A 21543-nucleotide genomic window follows, 5' to 3' on the forward strand; every position below is an offset into this window, starting at 1 on the left:
TAGTATGAGTAGTGTGTTTTGTGACATGTCGATGTTGTATCCATATTTTAGCTGGTTGAAAACAGACCATCTGTATTTATGTTATTATTAATAAAGGGCCAATTTTTTTCTTCTTCCTGCTCCGTTTTCAGTCATGGAATGTCCATACGTAGTTTGGGTTGCAGTGTATTATTTACTGAACACACTAAAATATTTTTTTTTGTTTTCATGGTGGGAGTACTCTTGCTTGAGTTTTTTACTGTTTCAAGAAAATCCCTGAATGTGTTTTATTCCTGTTATCTGTGACGCCGTGGTCTGAGCTGAACGTGGCTAAATTTTCCTTTCTGTGACTGAAGTATTGTTTGCAGAATTCACTCGTCTCTCTGCGAGTGCTGTGCAGTTGAAGCATGTCGCTCTCGTAGCCACACTAATAAAGGACAGTGAAATATATTAACATTTTAAAAACCCAGTCTGTGTTCTTATCAAAAGTGGCTTTCGCTGAGAGCAACAGCAGATGGCTTCAGTTCCTAGACGGTGACTAAAGTGTGTTACTGTAACAGCTGTTGTTCTCTGCTGTTTCTATGAAAAATGTGGGAGTGTGTGTGTTGGCAGGCTGTACAGTGCTCTTAATTAGGAAGTAGATCACTTACCTCAACAAATCAGTTCAGCAAGACAAAGTGTTTTCAGAGGGCTGGTTGTTGAAATGCAGATGGGTGACAAATGAAGGTAAAACCCAACACAAAACCTCTTAGTAAGGTTATTCCACCAGGAGACTCAACAACAGACTCTCCAACTCTCTGAAACTCGACTGGAGGGATGAACATAATTCTTTCAACAGATATTCCTTCATTTGGCATTTTGAAAATTGCGATGGAGAGCGCTGTCTGACACGTCTCTCTTATGTGTTTATTTATAAAACCTCTTTGTTGAGTGATTTGTTGTTCCCAAATTCCTAAGTGAACTGGGAAAAACATTTTTTAGTTTTTTTTTTAGGTCTCCTAATGCGTGGACTGATTTACAGACTGATCTTCAATTTCAAAAACCTAGTAGCCTTGAATGAGTTTTCAAAGCTCTGGTGAAACCTCTTGAGTCCAGGTTGACTGTTTGCAAGTGTTTTGATCAAGTTTTAATGTAATTAATCTATGTCTTTGTCTGTTAATTACTTCTGTTGAAACTGTGTTGATGCTATTCTTGGCCAAGTCTCCCTTATGGTAATATCCTTGATCTCAGTGGGACTAACCTGATTTAATAAAGGCTAAACTACAGACAATACACTGTGTGAGGACTGTAGGGGCCATAGTATAGAGTCCATTATGTTTTTCCCTTGATTTTTTTTTTTTTTTTCTTTTAAATTGTCAGCTGTCTGTTATGGAGTGGTAATCTCCACTTTCACTCTGTGATAGTGCTGGAGGAGGGTCTGGTTAAATCCATTTCAGCAGTGTTCCCCAGCCCTGTTCCTCAGGGACCCCTGCCCTGCGTGTTTCCCTGCTCCAACACACCTGATTCAAATGATCAGCTCGTCATCAAGCCTCTGCAGACGCCTGACAACAACCTGATCATTTGAATCAGGTGTGTTGGGGCAGGGAAACACATAAAACATGCAGGGCAGGGGTCCCTGAAGAACAGGGCTGGGGAACACTGCATTATAGTATATGTCCTTGTAAACAGTATCGGGAAGGAACTTGTTTCGACGGTGGTTTAGGTAGATAATGTGTTCATGGGGAGGGGAGCCCTGGCCCTCATGATCAAGTGAATAACAATATAACATCTAGATAGACTTTCAAAATAAAGGCACAAAAAGTGGATTGCAGTGTTGTGTCGTTGACTGTGGCCGACCCATGATGACCCACTTCTCTCCCTCAAAGGAGCACATGTTGCGTCTGTGCAGGAGGCGTTTTTGAAAATCTCTGTGTGTTCAGCTCTCAGCATTTGTTGCTTCTAACTGAATCTCCTGTGTCACTGTTTGTACTGTCAGGTATCAGTTTTATTTTACCATTTCATGTCACTTTCAGCTGATAGGAGTTGTGTTAAGTTACTTCTGATGAAATCTGAACATTTCCTGATTTTGATGCTTTATAATATCAGCTTTTAAATAAAATAATGAAGACTTTTATTGCGACAAATTTATATCAAATGAAATGGTTATCCATTTTACAGTCACTCAAGTCAAAACAAGGGGGCATGAGTTACAAAACACATCTCCAGGTGGTAGCCCTACCAGGATGGCACCATGTTTGGTTTGATTTTGACATGTCCACTATGTGATATGACTTTTCCTGATAAAAGAGACAAGAGTCTGATGTTGCTGTTGTTTCACACAGTAATAGCGTCTTTAAAAACTGTAGCAGGCGGATGTCAGAAATGGAACGCTGCCTGAAATAATTGTTAGTTTAGAAAACATGAAGAAAGCAGGTCTAAGGGCTGACATGTAGCGTCCAATGTAAATTAATTTTTATCACCCAACAGCAGGATGTGATATCCTGTCTCAGAGAATTATAGACTTTGTGTTGACCTTTTTTGGTCTATTAAGTCTCCAAAGTTATGGAGCTTTTCCTCAGAATTCCTGGACTGTATTTCATGTCTCACAAGTACCTGAAACAACACAGCCCGCTGTGTTATATGAACACAGGACTGATTTCAGTCTGAAACCTTGCTTGCTCACCAAACCACATTGTGTGTAATACTTCCTTCCCCATTAAACAATATGTTTTTAAAGTACCCTGAAGACTTCATGTGGTGTTTAGATTCAGTAATTTCTATTTAAATTGACAGTTCACCCCACAATCAAAGATACATATTTCTCCCCTAGCCTGCAGTGCTATTTATTAGGGGTGTAACGAGTCACTCATGCACCCGATGCATCAGACTTTAATGTGTTAGATACGAGTGCATCGGTTCAGACGGCCTGTATCGGTAAAAAGCTGAACATGAATCGGAAACAAATCGATGCAGCACTAGCGTATCGATAAACCTCATTAGGATGTGCATACGTTTAATTTTGGGATCAGGGAGCTGCCACTGTAACTTTCCTCCGTCTTCTCTCTCCCGCTGTCTCTGCTTGCATCACTCTCGCTGGACGCCTGCTGCCGCGCTCACAAAAACAAGACCTCCCTCCTCCCCCTCCTGTGTCTCCTCTTCATTTACTGAAAACAGACCACGCCACACCACCAAACTTTCATGACGCTCAAGTGTACACTAAGTTTGGGTTTTCTAAGAAAGATGAGAAACACTGCTGCAGATCATTTATGCAAAACGTGTCTGACAGCAGAGTACGGAGACACAAATCTGATCCACAGACGTCATGTCACTGCATCACTGTTCCTCCACACTAATCAAAACCACAGCACTCTTCTGTGAGTTGAAGAATTTTGGATATATTGGCCATAGAGATGTCTGCCTTCTCTCCAATATAATGGGCCTAAATGGCAGTCAGTTTGTGGTGCTCAAAGCACCAAAAAATACACTTGAAAATCTCAACAGCAATGACTATTTCCAGAAATCAAGACTCAGTTACTCAAGATAATCCACACACCTTGCTGTGAGCAGTTTCGTGTTGGAACCACTTTCTTTCTTATAGAAAGGTGCAAACTTTGAGTAAAGCTTTAATTAAAAACAAAAAACAAACAAAATCAAGCAAATAAAAGGTATATATGTAGGGTGTAAGGTGTTTGTTATTTTACATTTCTACAGGCCCAGAAATTCTGAGGTCATGTCTTCTGTATTTTGGAAGATATGAAAGTTTTAGCAACCTGTTAGCAGATTGATTTATACAATTTAATTTGTGGTGGAAAATCATGGGCGAAAAAATAATCTGCCAGGATGAGGATCATTATCATAATTATAATAAAGGCTAACAGTGAGTCATTTTTCCAACAAAACTTGGAAAAACACTTCATATCTATAAAAGCTTCATCCAGATTCATGACCGTGGTGTTTCTTATCTGTAATGAGTTCCTGTGTAGAACTCAACTATGTGGTTGACTGGTTTGCTTGTTAATTTAGACTCCATTTTAATTACCACTGCCTCCTAACCCTTTTGAGATCTCTGGTACACCATTCGTTTTTGAAGGGCAACTTTAAAGAATATCTCAATATTTTGGTCAATACTCTTAACTTCTTTCTTGATGATTGGCAACAACTTTGTTAAAATATTAAGCTAGAGCAGGAAACATTTAACTTAATTTAACATGAAGACTGTAACTACCCTGTCTCTGTCCAAAGGTAACTAAATCCACCAACTACTGCTACAACTGTGTTACATCTGATTTGTTTAATTCCCACAAAAAACAAAGAGTAAAAATGGTTTTGCTGAGGGTTATTTCTTGGTAAGGCAAAGTGAAGTCCTGGATAGAGCCGGGCTCAGTGTTTCACCCTGTTATGACCACAAAGTTTGGCCAGGGGATGAGTGGGGTAACAATAAATATTTGTCAGAGGAAAAAAGAACAGGAAACCAAAGTAAAACAACAAAAAAAAGTACAACAAAATCACCAAGAAGGTAACTAAAAGCTATCTTCCGAAGAACAAACAAGGGTAAGCTATTTCTAAAGTATACAAAATTATAACTAAGGCCAGAAAGTTAACGATAAAGAAAAGTTAAAAAGTTTAGACAGAGAGACTGCAGGCAGACATTTCTACAGTCAATAGTGATGCAATCGCTTGTGTATGTGTGTGTGTGTTTTCCCTCCGGGCCTGGAGTTCATCTTGCATAATACTGGACCTATAAGCCAATCTTTTGCACACTTTCTTGACTGTAAACTGAACGACCTCTGTGATTCATAATGAAAAAATGCCCTATGCTATAGCTGTGGCCACAGTGATGCTTTCAGGTCATCCCAGTCTTGTGAAAAGGATATCTCAAGATCGACTCAAAGGAATTTCTTCAAACCTGGCACCAATGACCTCTTGGACTCAAGGATGTACTGATTTAGATTTTGGTGGTCAAATATCACTGTGACCTCACAAGACACATTTTTGGCCATAGCTCAGAAATTCATGCAATAGTTATGACAAAATTTCACACAAATGTCTAATAGGATACGTGCTACTTACGCATTTACATGTAATTACATGAGACAATAAATGTCATTGTGATCCGTCGCAGTTGCTGAGAAAAATGTGTACTCATATTACCGCTCCTAATCCCTGGTTAAAAAGGATTACATCCAGACATTCTTTTCGGGTTACTTGGTGGAGATGGACTGAGTCACCCTTCTTGTTGAACCAGTGAAGTTTCCCTTTATCAGCATGTTTATGCACTTCACGGGAAACGATATTGCAACAAATATCCCTTGCTAAATAAATATAACATTTCTCCTTTGCTCTGCCTAAAAGTCAGCCACAACAACAAAGAGATAAACAGAAATTCTGACACACACACCCCTGATCTGATCTGGAACAATATTACCGATTTGATCAGCAGTTAGAGCGAACACCAAAAGAAAAAGAATTAGGTTAATCCTGCAGGTTTATTTACGTATTAAACCTCACCTCCTGGAAAAAAAATACTCCACTCTTCCTTGAATGTACATCATGATACATACACTGTGATGTCAGAGGCCTAGCATTCATGAGATAAATTTGTTTTCCCTGACTTTTTCAACTGAGGAAATTCATAGATTGATGAATTTAACCACAACCTCAACCAATCAATAAAAGAAGAGTCCCAGCTGTAACTTGAGTATAACTAGTGTGTCTGAGTGTGAGATAATGACATTTCCCCATCGATAATCCCCTCACTGATCACCTCGGCCACCCCTGACCACCCTGCTTCCCTCCTGTTGTACAGTACATCTCAACCCACATTCACCACCACAGCGTGACTTTCTCTCTCTGCTCTCAGGGCTATAATTGGCTCCGTTAGCCTGGTGAGGATAATACATTATAAAAGCTCCCCTGGCCTGGCTTATCCTCCGACAGCGCTTACAGATTCGCACTTCCATGTCGCCACACCATGTTCTGTACATGCTGAGAGCCTTAGCAAAAGCTCGGTCGACTACACCCACAGACTGTTGGCAACCTGGGTGAAAACAGAGAGGAGAACAACAGCGCACCGGCAGACAGGAAGGCAGGAAGACACTGAGAAGGAATTTCTGTCATAAGGCAACCTGTCACCAGGACAAATCACAGAGAGTTTTCTAGGTGAGTCTGTGTTTGGATGGAAATGGAAACAGAGTCATTTTAGTACTCTTAAACAGGATCTACCACTGAGGATCTTATTTTTGTTCTGGTAATTTGGGAGTTTTGGCAACCAACTAGGAGTTTAGGTTGCACAATGAAAAGTCTACCCATTTCTAAGTTAATTTAGTAATTCAGTGAATCAGGCCCAGAATTTCTCAACTAGGATTCTGTTTCTGCATCATCATGTTATTCCAGACAGCATGAACAGGGTTCATGCAGCGAAATAAAATGGTAATGCTTTTTTTTTAAATTAATATTGTATTTAGTGGTTTTCCGGAAAGAATTGGGTAATCTGATACAAATTATAAGAAAAATAGAGTTTAGTAGGCATTTTTTTGATTTTCAGAGAAATGTCCTTGAAAGAACAGCTCAATTTAAAGAGAACTTGTAGAACATATGATCAAAAAGCTGATTATGGAAACTGTGACTACATACACACACACACACACACACACACACACACACACACACACACACACACACACATATATATATATATATATATATATATATATATATATATATATATATATATATATATATATATATATATAGTATGCCCTGGTCACATTTCAGTTCAAACTATATAATATGACTTTTCCAATAAAATACTTATTTGATGTCTTAAGAAAAAAAAATAAATACAACAATTTTTTTTTTTTATAATTTTTTATATATTACTTTAATACTGAAACACTTTTGACTTTCCAAAAACAAGCAAGCAAACAAAAATCCATATATTACCTTGATCCTGTGAGTCTCTTTAAGCCTGTTCTACTTTTACATGTAAAACATGTTCTGTATACTGGTACAGACTGAGTTAATCAAAAAGTAAATCTGAAATATTTGTCTTTTCATTCACTGTACTGGCTTACTCCACATCGATTACTTTGTACATTGTTTTTCCATAGTAGGGAATAAAATAAAAAATAAATAATACTGAAAAAACTACTACTTTTGTATCATACTGATACAGATCTATACCAAGCAATCAAAAGACAATATTACAAGATTTTGTAATCACCAACATTTTGATTAGTAACTGGAATTTAGTGTGACAGATTACAATTACATGTATTTTGTAAGTGAATTACATTTCACTAGTCACTCCCCCAACATTGCTGGTAGGTATAAGCCTTGTTTTTAGCCTAGCAGTTGTTGATGACTTGCAGCCTCATATAGTCACAGCCATTGTAGTCCATACAGGGTATAAACAGACTTTATAAAGGTTTTTCAAGGTTTGTCAAAAAATGTCTATCACTGTGACCATGAGAGGTCCTTCAGCATTCAGTCACGAATGTACCTAAAAATTTTAGGCTGATGGGTCCTGCAATACAGACAGTAGTTTGAGACCTATTGGTCACACACACACATTCACACACGTGCACACACTTACACATCTGACCAATCACATGATCTTCCCTTGGCTTACACCTGGCGGAGATAATAAATAAATAATAATTAATTAATTAATTATTAATTAATATTAATTAAGTGTACAGTTTCCATAGATTTGGTGAGATGGGTATGAATTAATGCAGAGGACATCTGGAGCTTTTCCATGATGGACTGGTGTAGCTATAAACAACACATGGTGTCAGAATAGGCATCATAGCTTCCAGTGTAACTGGGAGATAGACAAGTGACAGTGTGGAAAAGTTTTCTCTTTGCCCAAAATTCAGAAACCAAACTGTGTTCATATGTTTAGATCTGTGATTCCCATACATTTGAAATGACCATTAAAAATATAATATTTATATCATATATATATAATATTTATAATATAAATATTTAATAAAACAAAGTCATAGAATTTAAATAACAAGCTATTCTTCATTTATCTGACCTAGTTCAACAGGTGTTACACCATATTTGGAGCGGAGTCACATTATCAAAATATATCTATCTTAAAGGTTTAGGCTTACATTTCAAATTTTCAGATTTCAAACTGGGCCACAGCATATTATGTTTAAGAGAGGGGTTATTAGTTCAATATTTGACCAAAATCAGATAAATATCCTGAATACTTGTCACTCTGTATCAGGAAATTTACATCACAGATTGCTTTTTCCTAAATTTTGACTATTGCCCTTCTAGGCTTCTCCCATAGAGTAAATCCAGCTGATTCTGCCATGACTGCTAAAGTCTTAATGAGGAAGTGACTCACAGGAGCACAGGATATCCCTCTGAAAAACAAGAGGGAATCACCTTTAATGTTCACATCACAATCTCACAAAAGCAACATTAAAGGTCATGCTTTTGTTTGCAGGATGAAGCCCAGATGCCTCCTCTCCACAGTGGATAGACTTCCTACCATCAATGAGCTGCAGGAGAGTGACACAGAGGATGGAGACCTGGGTTTTTCCTCACACACCATGGAGGAGTACGTGGACTCCATCAAAGAGCTCTCCCAGCCGGCTCCCTATCCTCTCCATGGGCCCCTCAGAGGTCACCGCCGCTGGATGGAGCGCACAAGCCGAAGGGCTACGCCTGTGGCTCCTTCTATGTTTTCAAAGTCCTCGAGGACCTACGCACCCTGGATACCAGTGGACCTGTCAGACGTATCGATTACTTTAACTGACGAATCAAACTGCGACTCATTGCTGCGTTCTAACCACAACCTGCTGGACAGGCTGATTGGACAGTTGCTGTTTGCAGGCCTGTGAGCTGGCGGTGGGATTAACAGGGCGAACAGATTCATGACTTTATCCCTGCAGCGTGCTTTGACACATGCTCCATGTTGCATGATTCATTTATGTAAGAAGTAATTGAGTACAGCCACTTTCCCAAAGTGATATGCATTCCCTTTGAAGTGTTAAATGAGTGCAACACATGAAACAAAAGATGAAAAGGGAAAAATATCAAGGGCAGAACAAACAAATGAGCAGAGCCCGCCTAAGGGGTGAGCAAACTAAGTAGTTGCGTAGGGCCCTTTAGCCACCAGGGGGCCCCCAAACAAACTGAAAATCTGAACTCTCTTTGGGTTTTAGGTTCTGATTTGATTATACTTTCTTTTTTCTTCTGAGGACCATAAGTATGGAAGATTTAAAATGCCAATATGAAAAAAACAGTCCCACTAAGTGGATGCTTAGTGACCTGTTGTCCTGGTATGCATAAAATATCTTTATCTTCTGAAGACCCCGAACTATGGAAAAGTGCCTAAATTAAACAAATCAAACAAAGAAACGAAACAAGCTGAAATACAATAAACACTGTATTATATGACATTGTACAACACTGTATTTCATTTACCGTATCATAATTCATTGAAAACAAATATTAAAGGACCATTATTTTATTTTCAGTTTTAAATAAACTGAATGAGTGGTTTTTGATTGGGACTTTTTCATGCCATAACCAGCTCTCGCTTATTCCCAGTGTGTCAAACACAGCGGTTTGTCAGTGCCCCTATGCTTCAAACTATGAAGCTGCAGTTGCCCCTCCTGATAGCATCTCTCTAGCACTGTGTTTTGATATGCTGCTGAAGTCAGGTGATGAAGTATAAAGAGTGAGAAAACTGGCATGTTGAAGAGGTGGAGTGGACGGATAGTTAAAATAAACACAGGACTAATTTACACAGGTTATGTCTCTCTCTGGAGAGAGCTGTCAGCAAGTTTAACAGACAAAACATGACACACTAAACTATTCCAACCATTCTGAAGTCTCTACATCACATACTGAGCTAAAAGTTAAGTTACTTTGCATTCACTATAAAGTGGTGTTAAGTTATGACACATAAGATTTTAAGTGAAGTGTTTGTAACAACTTTTTCTGCATGTTTTGTGGACACAATGAGAGATAATCTTCAATGAAGCTTCCCTCCGCAGTTTTATAAAAAACAAATATGACCATGCTTCAAACTTTGTCCTCCTTGACAGCAAGAAAGTCTCCTGAGTGATGTTGTTTTCCAGTATGTTTTCATTTATAATTAACACTGATGTTGCAAGACAGTACCATTAATTTTTTACAACACGGTAATCAAACACAATATTCATAATGATTCAATTTGAAACAGCAATACTTTATCATTAAACTTTCATCCATATTTACACAAGAAACATACTTATTTTAACCCAAACCATGATCTTTTCCTAAACCTAACAAAGTAGCGTTTGTGCCTAAGCTTAATTAAGTAGTTTTTGTGCCTTTATTTTGACAGTCTACCCAATGTTACATATTTATCATTGCTTGCTTTGCTGCAGAGTCCTCCACATGCAAAACTGACAATACCTACAGCGTCATAGTTTGAAGTGTGGAGCCACTGACCAAGCTGTTGTATTTGATGAGTTGGGAGTGAAACTGTGTTACTATAAAATATACCGTATTAAATGTGTAATTTTTTTGTTTGATTTGTTTTGGCATTCTAAATATTCACTGTAAAATAGACTCCTGGATGAAACAATAAAAAAACACCTTCATTATTCCTGCAGTGTTACTATTCTGTATACTGAGCTTACAAGTTTCAGCTAGTCTGTATGTCTAAAGACGTTTTGTGCAATAGTAAATGAAACAATTGTGCGAAAAACATGACTCAACCTTCAGCAATGACTGTGTAAACATCCTTTCTGGTTCTAAACACTGCTGTCTTTCATTATCTTTCGAGGCTACGCTTCACGCTCAACCATCTACTTTTAGTTTCTTTTTCCCTGAAGTTTTGTGACCATGTGGAAACTGTCTCCAGCTGGGTCTTGGCAAAAACTGCGTTCAACAAACATGTGTTGAGGGAGAGAGGGAGCAGAGCAGCCCCCTGGAGACGTTTCTACAGAACAAGCCTGCAAGTGTTATTCTAACTGACCCGAAATTACTCTTACAGTGTGCAACACTGCATACGTCACGCAGACAGAATAAAAAAACGTATTCCTCAGAAAGATGACTGTCCTGCACAACATTCTAGAGGAATAACCTCACTCATGTATCATTAGTAAGTTAATGGTGTGCAGATAAGAAAAGACTCATGAGCTATTACTTTTAGTGCTGCTTCAGCAATGTGTCTGTTGACAACAATGGATTTCCTTTTAATTGAATCCTCCACAGTGATGTTGAGGTGCAGATATCGTATCATTCTCCAAAACTCATTAAATTAGAGGAGTGAGTTACTGTGAGCGGCGCTCTGCAATAAGATATATTGCAGCATGTCAGAGGAGTGATATAAAACAGATTTGCTGTAGTCGATTCAAAGTTTGGTTGTAATATCCAAAAGACCCTTGTGATGTGTAAACACTCTGAAGTGTGGCTTTAAATATGAAATACTGCCAAAAAAAGCAGTGAAGTAATCAGAATTTTGTGTGTTAAGCCACTGCAAGAGCTCAGTATTGAGGTAATAATATCAAAAGAATCTGTCTCGAAAACTACACGTCATGTGGCTGAAATCCAATAACAAAACACAGAGACAGCACTGGGATTGTAGCAGCAAGCTGCCAGGCTCCAGTCTGAACACGTACTGTGGTCATAGGGGGAGAAAAGGAAATGTTCAACTTTTAGTATGGATGAATTATATTTCCAAATGATCAAGTAAAAACTGTCACAGTACGTTAACTTTGCATAATCTTATTATTTCCCAAGACAGAGTAGCTTATCTCTAAGTTGCTGTATATTATGAAAGAGTCTCCTGAGTTCAAACTGGTTGCAAAACAGCACCTGAACCTGCAAATGTTCTTATTAAAGTGGCATTCATTGATATTTTGGCCATTATGGGTCAGTGCAACACACCGTAAACACAATACTGATATATAATGTTAAAGCAAACCTGGTAGCAAACAGCTGATTATTTGTACATTGAGCAGATATAAAGCAACATTAGCATTCATTAGGAGCTGTATCATCAACAAATCTAAAATTCATGCTCCTTTTACCTCTGTTTTGGTCGCCACCAACTCTGCAGTGAAACATCTGGCTTTTTAGCTGCCAAATGCACCACAAACAGAGGTGAGACCAAGTCATTGTTTAGCAAGTCTCAAGTCTTTGCACTCAAGTCCCAAGACAAGATAGGTAAGTCCTGAGTCAAGTCCCATGTCCTACATGATGAGTACTGAGTCCTAACAAGTCTTACGCTGATCTAAAGTGCAAGTGGCAAGCGCAAGGCGCAATGGATTTCATTTATTCAAAGTGTGTCGAAATCTACCTTTGCCGTCTTGTGCCAGGGATGGGAGTGATACTGTGCCCTGCCCCACCCTTTGCGCCAGCAGCACAAACCAGGATACACCTATCAGGTGTGCCCAAGTGCCCTCATTAATTCACAGGCGAGTTTAGGCTGAACATGCAATAAACCAATCAGAAAGTCAGCTCTCATCACCTTTAAGAGGCAGGTGCGCCAGCAGTGCAAGCAGAGGCAGCATGGCGGAGGATTTACCAGGAGGAAACAAAGAGAAAAGATTTTCAAAGTGAGGAGACAAATCTCCTGTTTCCAGAAGTGAAAGCGCAAAAGCATGCAATATATGGAGACAGCAGGACGTCTCCAAAATGGCTTCATGTGTAAATAATTTATTTTACACTCGCGCCTGCAAAAAACCAATACAATAAATGAACCGCAAATGTCATGCAGATATGTAAGTGCTTGTATTTTAACCTGAAGCACGTTGAAAGTATGTTGTATTTTATAATTAATTATTATCATCATCATCATTATTAACTCTGCTGGCTGAGGAGCAGGGGGAGAGAGATGGTGCAGTAGAGATCCAGTCTAGCCACGAAGGTTCCCGGTTCCCGTGGTTCACCTGAGCCAGGTGGAGGAGCAGATACGCGGCTGTCCATGCTCCTCCTCCTTCGCCTCTCCCACCTAATCCTCATCTCCTCCTCCCATCCTCGCTCCTCTGTCCCGCTGCGGTTTTCACCCCAATGCGCTGAGCACAAGATAGCAAACGTGCCGGGCCACGCCTTCGTTTTGCCTTCAGGTTTAGACCTACCGCCCACAGAGGCACAGACCCAGCGCAAGTGCATTTGCTATCTTACACACATGGCAAAACTGGCACTTGCGCTAGGGTAAGATAGCAAAACCACTTGCGCTAGTGGCACAATGGCTTTGCGCCGGGCATAAGATAGGGCCCATAATGTGCTCTTCACCCATATGTTTTACATCTGCAATTTGTTGTTGTCCACCACTGCATTGTTTCAGCACATGAGTGAAATTAGTTATAGGCAAGTATTTGCAAATCTATTTAGATTTTGTTAAGTTGGGTTCAAAGTCATCAAATTTGTGTGTGGGCATTGAGTCCAAGTCATATGACTGGAGTCTATATCTGTAGTAGCTGCTAACTCTGCTGATGCTGCAGAGGTAGTATACAGTGGATTTATCAGAGTTCTTTTGCTGAAAACAGCTGCCTGCTATGGCAGAAAATAAGGGTGATGGGAGTGGTGAGTGAAACAGAACATAATGTTGTGTGTCCTGGTAAAACCAAGAATCACCTCAAACATGCTAAAATGCTGAGTAGAAATGAGAGGAACTGCAGAGTGGAGTGATCATTTTCTGCTGGTTCAACATTACGAGTGATACATCTTGTATTACACATTGTTAATGTAAAAGTATTGATTGGTGCAGCTTTAAGTACAGGCAGATTAAACATAACTTTAACTCCACCATCAGAACTGTCCCCATGGTTGAGTATTATTCTCTCGTGGATCGAAACAATGCCTTAAATGGGAATTTATTTATTTGGAGTCCAACAGTGTGCAGACATTTCTCCTCTATGCCCTGCAGTGATATTACTTTTCTTTTGCATTTGATTCTTGCCTGGATGTGCACATAGTTGGTTTCATTTCAACAGGCCTATACAGGCCTAATAAGACAAAATCAACACTTATAAAAGTCACAGATTATAACAGTACATCTTGTGTGTTTGTATCACGTATACAAAAATTGAAATGCGAAAATGGCAAGTTGTGGTTTTACTTGGTGTTTTGTGTTCATGGAGTTCCTCTTTAATAGGCCCAGCTGACCTCCAGTGATGTCACTGAAATAGCCATTTAAAGAAAAGTATGCCATTTTGGGAAATACACTTCATTTCAAGAGTTATATTAATACTACTCTCATAAATATCTGTTTAAATCTGGAGCCTGCCAGATGTTATTTTTGCTCAAAGACTGTGTCACAATCTGTTCCTCTGTTCCCATTTTCAGCCCGTCTCTCATCCCCAGCCCTCCACATTGATCTCAGTCGCCTGTCTGCAGCCCCTGCTCAGTTCTGCCAGGCCATGTACTTTCTCCAACTCCTCAGACCTGCCATCATCCATCAGATGTCCTCAGACCTTCCCTCCTTTCCTCATCACCTGACTGCCCCACCCTTCCACACACCTGTTCCCACTTGTCATGAGCCCTGAGCTTCCCCACCCATCTCCCCATCTGCACCTCCTTCCCTAATCAGCCTTCACTACACCAGTTCACTTCTCCAGCCGCTGTGCCAGTATTGTGTTTATCTGTTGAAACTCAATCACAGAAGGGGCCAAAAAAACAAATAGTCTGTCATAGTCTGTTAAATAAATGAGATTTGTCTGGTTTCAGGAGCAATATATACATTAATTGTGGTATTTTTCACTCTGATAAAAACAATCCAACATTAAAAGCCTATATGGAATTATTTCTCTTTTGTTAATTATAATAACATCTTGAGATTTAATTTTGTCTTCTGCCATCACCATTTCTGTGTTTTGTTTGAAAGAGGGAGAGCTTGCTTGTGTTTATGATGTATTTCTGCTTTCACATCAATCCCAGTTGAGAGCGGGTACTGCGATTGATTTCCTTCTGTGAGAAATACAGCAGGTGACCAGTTGCATTTTAAAAAAGCAAAAACAGCAACAGCTGACTTCAAAGCAATACTAAACCTGAAAGTAACAAGTAATGACAACCTTCCTGGAAATGTAGCGGAGTCAGAAGTAAAATATTTGCCTTTGTAATGTAGTGGAGCGAGAGTTATAAGTTTACAAAAAAACAAATACTCAAGTAAAGTCCAGGTACTCATAAAATGTACTTAAGTACAGTACTGAAGTAAATGTACTGTCTGCCACTGCTACTTTGTTAATAATAACAAGACAGACTGATTTATAAAATAATTATTTAGCCTGTTGCATTCAAATGGAGGGATTTGAAATTGCCTATTGGAGGGCGTAAGAAGTCAGTAGAAGTCAGAAGATATACCATTAGTATAATGGCAGATGGCGGTGCAAGATAGCTGCCACTATTTCTTTTAATCTCTCATTTTTTGGCTTTATTGCTGAAACACCTACGATGGAAATACGCTTGTAGGCATTGGAAAAGGAAGGAAAGGTTTGGGTTTAAAGAGCAGAAAAACATGGACACAGCATCTTTCATCCACCGACCAGATAAGGTAGACGCACCACGATGGACCACCCCAGGAGGAGTGGAGGAGAGTGGGTATAAGAGCCATGCTAAGACAGCTTGGATTTAAAGCTGCTCCTGTCTAATGCCCATACAGGAAAATGAAACAGATGAATTGGGATTCTGGCTGGACAAACAGTACAAAACCAGAGACTGCTGTGTCCACATTTTGCAGACATCTGCTCCACCACACCATCCTGGATCAAGCTGTTTAATCTGATGGACAAACCAGTTCCAAGCTGACAGGACACAACATGTAAGACTCTGGCAGGATGAGGGGAGAAGGACTCTGTGTTTGTTTTTATTTTTACATTTGATCCTATTCTATTTTAAACCTAATCAATTTATGTTGGATTTGTGCGTAGTATTAATGAAGTACAACTCTCATGTCATTTTGCAACCCTGTGTTGTGTAATAATAATAAATGAACTTGATAGTAAGTCTTCTTGTGAGTTGCTTGAAAAGAGTAAACCTCAGATTGGCCAATAATGTTTGCACAAATTCGGATTTGATTATATGGTTTAAAGTTTCACAGATAAGCTGCTGTGCCAGGGTGTGCTGTAGTAAAGCATGATGCTGATGACAGAAACAGAAAATATAATCTGGCTCCCAGCTCCAAAAGACCTGAGTCAAAGAAACTAGATGTGCTGCTGTATCCTCTTATAAATTCTCTATGAAGAGTCCATTACAGGTATTTGTTTAATTTCTACATTTTGAACTATTGCTGGAGGAAGCTGACAATAAGAAGGATTTCTTTCCTTGTGTTGGATTGCTTCTCTGGTTTTGACCCTTACCTGCCTCGCCATCACTTAATGTTAGCTGTCTATCTTACTAGTCAATAAGTCAGCAAAATAGAAACATTTATGTAACTTTCTTTGCAGATTTTGTTGTGGTTGTGTCAGATTTTGGACCTTGCATATTGCTGTACTTTTCTTTTTTCTTTTCCTTGAATCAGAATTTTATTATTTTCACACTATCATTTTTTTGATTTTATTTTATTTTTTTTTTACAGTAACTCGATTTAATTGAAATTGTAAGTTTAACATAACAGTATTATTTGGTGCTGTAGTGGCCTAAGGTTTTAAGAAGTGAGCCTGTGAGCGGGACGTCCCCGGTTCAATCCCCTGACCGGCAGGACACATCTGGGTGGGGAAAATGAAAGCGCCATGCTTGCCCTCCCCTCATTACCACCACTGAGGTGCCCCTGAGCAAAGTTCTTAACCCCAGCCGCTCCAGTGTTGCTGCTCCGTGGCCAGCAGATAACACTGTTTTTGCACATGAATGAATCAAGGTTAAAGAAATGATAGAATAAAAAATACATCCCAAAAGCACAATTGCTGCAAGACACCGATTAAAATCGGAGCACATTACTGAGTAGTGAGAAATGTGTGTTCAACTGTGTCCACGTTGTTTATTCTCAGTGTACTTTTGTCAGAGTGAGAGATCTGCTGGACTGAGTGGCTGGCAGATTACTGTGGATCAGATACAGCTTGAGCTTTTTTTTTAACAGTAAAAGTGGCATTAGGTCTAGTTATGTGTGTGTCTGTGTGTGTGTATATATATATATTTATATTTATATATATACATATATATATATATCCAGGTTTATCAGGAAGCATGCAGTGCAGGCATACTAGCCTTCAACCTTACCTCTTTGTTTACTGAATAAATAAATAAAATCAGTGTTGAGTAATACAAATCACACAACTCTGTCATTTAAACCACACTGGAAAGAATATAAATCACTGAGGTCACCTGTCAAAGTTTAATTCATTCATTTGCTCATTAAAGATATAAATACCTTATGGAAATGGCTGGTTTGAATGGTTAATAAACCTCAGAATTACCACTATCTCATCTTTGTGTCCAGGTTTACAAGCCCAGAGTCTGATGGCTTTACAGTCAGAGAATAGCTCTTCACACTCACTTCTTGCCATCGGGAGTTTGTGTCATTTTCAATGGAGACATAAAATTGAAATGTGATGATGTGAGGAACTGCTGGCCTGTAATGTGCTGCACAATCATATTGGCTTTGAAATAAAGTTGTTAATAAAAAAGAGGCCTCAAGTGAATTGCAGTATGACTTTCATTCTGTTCTATCATCAACTAAGAAACCGCAACAACAATAGACAGGAAGGAGCCAAATAATTAAAGCAGAGAGAGAGAGACGGCTGATGTGGAGGCAAATATGCAGGGTTGGGAGGTGTGTCAGGTATTAACATGCTTCAGAGTTACCTAAAAGTTACCTACACAACAGCAACAATAATAGTAAATATTATTATTGTTATTGGTTGTAAAAAAAATAAAATAAAATAAAATCACCACCTGAAAGAGGTGTGCTCCAAAGTTACCTACAGGTAATTTGCCTGCCCTGGTGTCTGTATTGCGTGTGACATGAAATGCACAGGTGCTGACTTTAATTAAAGGTGTTACAAACATGATCATCTGCTGAAACTGATTTCCTTTGCACACAGAAGCAGTTAGCCTTAATGGCATTGTGCCAATAGCCCTTTCTGGCAGAAATCTTGCTATTATCACTAAAAACATGATTTGTTTCACCCCTCTAAACCCAAGAAGGGCTTTTAAAGTGTTAAAAAGAGATTGGATGGTTATAATTTACAGCACAGAGCAGGTAAAATAATGTAGATGATAAGCAAGAATATAAGACCAAACACCTACACAACAGGAGATGACATGTTTACTGCACGTTATGACTGTTTGATCCAGATAAATGCAGCTGTTATGGTATTAGACATATATAAACTGGGTTATTCAGTGTTTGGTGGACTAACATTATCACTTTTTGGCACGACACAAGTCAGCATCAGCACCTACAGTCACAAAATGTTTTCCAGTAGTAGTTGTACAGTACAGTAGTAGCACGAGTAGCAGTATTGACAGGTTATTGACAGGTTAGCAAGCTAACAAACCTTAACTTTAGTTTACTGGCTTTCTGTGTATTTCAGCAAACGTTAGCGGTTTGTCTTCGTACCTGTAGATGTTTCTTAAAGTTGGACGTCAGGTCCCTGAATGATGACAGTATTTTGACAGCTGGGAGGCATAATCTGATGTTGTTCTCCTTTTCTAATTTAAACTCAAAATGATGCCGGAGTTTCCATCCAGTAGAAGCATTTCTCTCCCCGGCAGTGGCCATAATGAGGAACGACCTTAGCTTACATTATGTTTACACACGGATCGAGGCTACACGGGTGGTCATTTCACATGGTGATTTGTTGTGGTGTTGTCGTAAAGTGTCGCAATGTGTGCGCACTGTGCATGTGTCTGCTGCATTGTAGTATATCCTGTTTGATTTTAAAATGTAATCCTGCTAAGTAATCCCCGTTTTATCAAATATTTTTTCTGTACTGTAACAGATTATAGATACCTTTTTTTGCATCCTAATTACGTAATGCCATTACATGTAATCTGTTACTCCCCAAGCCTGCAAATATGTCACAGTGCAAAATCACAGCTTTGTCATTTGTTTTTTGCTGCAATCACACACTCTGTTTGACTGCAGGATGCAGCTGTGAAGCCTGAATGAGCCTCCTGACTTCGGCTCTGCTGGTACAGCAAAGGATTTAGCATGCCATGTTTTGATTTGAGAGTTTCTGTGGTCAGGGTGCAGGCTTACTCTTGTGCGATTGAAAATATTTTTAGGAAACACTGGCATTTGTTGTCCTCAGATGACTCTTTCCAGGCCAACAAATTGTTGACCCATCTCTTTTTGTTTACAGATGAAAACCCGACCACATAAATAAGCTTGTATCAGCTTGTGGTGCTCCCAGCTTAGTAATGTTCAAAACTGGTCTGCTGGGAAGACAATGGGTAATCCTGTTATTTAGATGCTTTGGCTGAGTCCCCTGGCATTTGTGTATCTTCATTTTTTGCAATTTATTAATCATTGTACTTGGGAATTCATTACTTTTCTGCTGGTAATTTTCCTTTCTACGTAAGAGTGTAGAGTATATGCGAAGAGTAAGATTGTTATGAGAATTAAGTTAAGAAATGTTGTACAAAGTCTAAATGTGAGAATAAGATCTAAACATCAAGAACAAAGTTGAAATGCATTGAATAAAGTCAAAATGTCAAGAATAAATCAATGTCAAGAATAAAGTTGAATGCCGACAATAAAGTCAAAATGCCGAGAATAAAGTTGAAAAGTACTGAATAAAGTCAAAATATTGAAAATGAAGTTGAATGTCCATATGGAGTCAGTGATGAGAACAAAATCGAAATGTTGAGGAAAAAAGTTGAAAGAATGAGAATAAAGTTGAAATTTCAAGAATTAAGTTGAAATGTTTGTTGAAAATAAAGCCAATGCCAAAAAAGGCATGAAGTCATAATCTTCATTCATCTTGCCGTCCTTATGCCGGATCCTAATGTTTGTCTGTATCTTTTGAACATGAGCAAATATATAAAGAAGTCTAGTAACATTTGAGTAATATAAGTGTTTTGCACCACTCAAAAATCACCTCATGTCTGTTAACTGATCAGTTAACTGTGTTTGCAATTCAAAAAGTGTGTGCATCCTTTGATTTCTTTTCATTTGAAGCACAGTACACTTTGCATGCTTAACTTGAAATGTGTTCAGGTAGCAAAATGCTGAATTCTCACCTGCTGTCAAAGCAATCACTGAGTTTATCTATTGTGAAATATATCTCCTGCGTGGTGTATGGGAAAGTGAACTCTTCACACGCTGTGAGTTGTTCAGTCATGACTGGGATGATACTTGCCACAGCATGTATACACTACTCAAACACACTTGTAAATACCGGAAACAGGAGCTGATTCATCACATGCGTTAAACCATTAGCTACAGTTGAAGTGTTTCAGTACATTCTACATAACAGGTGGCTGTCTTCTGTTTGTTGGCCTCCTTCCATCCAGCAGAAAAGGATCCTCCCACCCCCTACCCCCACACACACACACACACACACACACACACACACACAGTTGACCACCATGACGGCTTAGTGTGTCATGTTTTTGTGGTTTGCCAGTAACTCTTAACATGTGTCAGGAATGTTGAGGAACATAAGACAGACTCAAACAGTTAGTGGTGGACAAAGTACTCAACCCCAGTACTCGAGTAAAAATATAGATACAGGTCAAATATTACTCAATGACAAGTGAAAGTTGCTCAGTCAAAATTTTACTTGAGTTACAGTACTAGAGTACTTGCTTTTAAAAAATACTTATGCATTCAAAAGTACAAATTACAAAGTAAATTTTCTAATATCAATACATGCTGTATTGTTTTCACAATGCATTTACAGAACCTTGTAAATCTCTGAAACCATCTAATGATGCACTGACTTGTTAGTAGAACCACTCTGCTACACAAAGTCTATAGAAAACCCTATAAAAACAGTTGAACTGTTAAAACAGTCTGCCAGTTGCTGCCAGGCAGTTTCTCGATTCCTTACTGTGCTGTTGCCCGTTCTTTAATCTTCTTTCTTTTATTCATTCATATTGCATCATTAATTGAGGAGTGGGGTGTCCTCTGCTGACCCGTCATGAGTAGGCTAACTAGGCTTACTAATGTTTTAGCTAGCAAGAATGTCACGTTTTGGTAAATTTATAGCTAGCTTGCAAAGACGTTAACTTTTTAGATAGCTAGTAAAAATGTTTAACTCTTTAGCTAGCTATTACATAATGCAAAGTTTGTTAAGTTTTTAGCTAGCTAGCAAACAATGTAACGTTTTGTTAAGGAACACACTCATTACACTCACTAGGTCCTGACAGCACTCAAATATATTTTTCATTAATTTATTTTAATTTGGGCAAACAAGTATCTCCATACTGATTAAACTCTAATTCCAGTTTACATCAACAGACATGGATTCACTGAACGAAGATTAGTTTTCAGTTGTATGACAGAGCGCTCCTTAATTTTAAATCTGGATTTACTCATTTTGAAACTAGTTTTGTTGACTGGCAACATAATGTTATCAAACTGATCTGCGTTGGTAGAAGCCAGTCTTAGAGTTTGCTTTGCCTGGACATGCCTTGGCATAGTGTGACATGCTGTATTAATCATCTCTGTGTGCAGTCAAG

The 21543-nt window shown here is 38.8% G+C and overlaps 1 protein-coding gene across 1 annotated transcript; it reads left to right on the forward strand.

Moving 5' to 3' along the window:
- Positions 1-5983: 5983 nt before the first annotated feature.
- LOC146330204 (uncharacterized) lies at positions 5984-9175 on the forward strand. Its single transcript, XM_084713425.1, has 2 exons — positions 5984-6117; positions 8426-9175. Exon 2 carries the CDS (start codon positions 8427-8429, stop codon positions 8820-8822), a length of 396 nt encoding a protein of 131 aa, XP_084569551.1. The 5' UTR covers positions 5984-6117; position 8426; the 3' UTR covers positions 8823-9175.
- The last annotated feature ends 12368 nt before the right edge of the window (positions 9176-21543 follow it).

This window comes from Lutjanus erythropterus, chromosome 3 (genome assembly GCF_056507025.1).
Source record: "Lutjanus erythropterus isolate fLutEry1 chromosome 3, fLutEry1.hap2, whole genome shotgun sequence".
Lineage (NCBI taxonomy): Eukaryota > Metazoa > Chordata > Actinopteri > Lutjaniformes > Lutjanidae > Lutjanus > Lutjanus erythropterus.

What these genes read in the sequence shown, in the direction of transcription:
- LOC146330204 (XM_084713425.1), top strand. Translation starts at nt 8,427, where the DNA reads ATGAAGCCCAGATGCCTCCTCTCCACAGTGGATAGACTTCCTACCATC.